Raw genomic sequence first — 2,127 nt, forward strand, 5'->3', positions numbered from 1 at the left:
CGAATGTGTCTCAAACACACATGCAAGGACTTTGCAGAGATAGAATGTATGTATAGGAAAATTTTAGTTGGTAGTCAAGAAAACATTAGCAGTATAATAAATTGTGGGGGAGAAAATGAACAAACTGAATGTTATGTTTTTCAAAGAATGAAAGCTGAAATGCAAAACCACAAACCAACAACTTGATGTTTTTTTGGCATACTGCATTTAACTGCAGAATAATGTATTCTGTTCTGTTCACCACTGTTCCTCCAGCAGTACTAGTTAAACAGGGAAAGTAGTCAGAAAAGAGGACATAAAATGATTCGGCTTGGAAAAGCTGCCTCATGAGCTAGTTGTAAAGTAAGTCTAACTTATCCCATTTAGTCATCTGGACATTCTTTAAAGCTTAATAATTTCCACATTGGTTTTTATCATTTAAATTCAACACAATTTTATGATGTGTGTTTGCTCCCATTTTATAAGTTGCAAAATTAAAGAAAGGTATAATCACTAATGAAATCTAGGATTAGCACTCAGATGTGTAGTTTCCATTATTTGTTAATTTAAAACTTCCTATATTTGTATTTGTGATTTTTAAAATGATGTAATGCTAAAACAGTAAGCAGTAAATTTAACAGAAAATAAACTAAATTGGCAAAATTTTTAATGGAACAAATTTAACCAACAATAATTAATTTATTTATTTTTACAGGGTGATACATCCACTTGAATTCAGCGTTTAATCCCTGCTTATTCCCTCATTGCAAATAATTTTAGGATTCAATATACCCTTCTAAGAAGCAAATAGGAGGGTATAATTGCATGGACTCTATATTCACTATATACTGCCTTTAGAACAGAAAAATAAAAGCTGAAATGTCAGGGTCACGATCACATTTAGATTTATACAGGGTTCAGGTAAGAAATGTGACTGAAATCACCATGTTTATATTGATGGGGTTTACAGATGATTTTGAGGTTCAAGTTTTTCTATTTTTACTATTTCTAGCAATCTATCTTTTTACACTGATAGGGAATTTGGGGTTGGTTTTCTTGGTCATTGTGGATTCCAGGCTCCACAAACCTATGTACCATTTTCTGAGTGTGTTATCATCCTTGGATGCCTGCTGTTCTTCAGTCGTCACTCCAAAAATGATAGTCAATTTCCTGGTGGAAAATAAAACTATTTCATATCTTGAGTGTATAACACAGACACTTCTTTTAGTTACTTTTGGGACCACAGAATGCTTTCTTCTGGCTGCAATGGCATATGATCGCTACGTGGCCATCTACGACCCCCTCCTGTATTCAGTCAGCATGGCTCCCAGAGTCTACGTGCCACTCATCATTGCTTCCTATGTTGGTGGCATCGTGCATGCTACTGTACACACAGTGGCTACTTTCAGCCTCTCCTTCTGTGCCTCCAATGAAATCAGACATGTGTTCTGTGACATCCCTCCCCTCCTCGCTATTTCTTGCTCTGACACTCACACAAACCAGCTTCTGCTCTTCTACCTTGTGGGCTCCATTGAGATAGTCACTGTCCTGATTGTCCTGATCTCCTATGGTTTCATTCTGTTGGCCATTCTGAGGATGCATTCTGCTGAAGGGAGAATGAAAGTCTTTTCAACATGTGGCTCTCACCTAACTGGAGTGTCCATTTACCATGGGACCATCCTCTTTATGTACATGAGACCAAGTTCCAGCTATGCTTTAGACCATGACATGATTGTGTCAATATTTTACAGCATTATCATTCCCATGCTAAATCCTGTTATTTACAGTTTAAGGAACAAAGATGTCAAAGAGGCAATCAAAAGAGTGTTTGGGAAAAAATTAGTTTGTTCATAAAGTACATTTTCACACTAAACACTGAGTTGAAGAAATTAAGACTTATGTTATTGTCTCCATATAAAAAGTCAAGATACAAGTTTTTTATTTTTACGTTTATGCCTTTTATTTCTTCTTGGATATTTCATAAATAAAGATTATGGTCAACAGCCAACTGTGTGGTTTTTGCAGATGTGGATAATGATCATCCTTTGGTTTCTTAACGAGTTTATAAATATATGCACACCCCAATATACACATATATACCAACATATATACATATACATGCTGATAACTGGTGATACACTTTTGCCA

General features: G+C 35.5%; 1 protein-coding gene across 1 annotated transcript; it reads left to right on the forward strand.

The window, feature by feature from the left end:
- The first annotated feature begins 804 nt into the window (after positions 1-804).
- LOC109569421 (olfactory receptor 5T3-like) lies at positions 805-1,833 on the forward strand. Its single transcript, XM_070803196.1, has one exon. The coding sequence runs from the start codon at positions 859-861 to the stop codon at positions 1,831-1,833; it is 975 nt and encodes a 324-aa protein (XP_070659297.1). The 5' UTR covers positions 805-858.
- The last annotated feature ends 294 nt before the right edge of the window (positions 1,834-2,127 follow it).

Source organism: Bos indicus, chromosome 15 (assembly GCF_029378745.1).
Source record: "Bos indicus isolate NIAB-ARS_2022 breed Sahiwal x Tharparkar chromosome 15, NIAB-ARS_B.indTharparkar_mat_pri_1.0, whole genome shotgun sequence".
In the NCBI taxonomy this organism is placed as follows: Eukaryota; Metazoa; Chordata; class Mammalia; order Artiodactyla; family Bovidae; genus Bos; species Bos indicus.

Coding starts and splice junctions, on each gene's coding strand:
- LOC109569421 (XM_070803196.1), top strand. CDS start 859: ATGTCAGGGTCACGATCACATTTAGATTTATACAGGGTTCAGGTAAGA.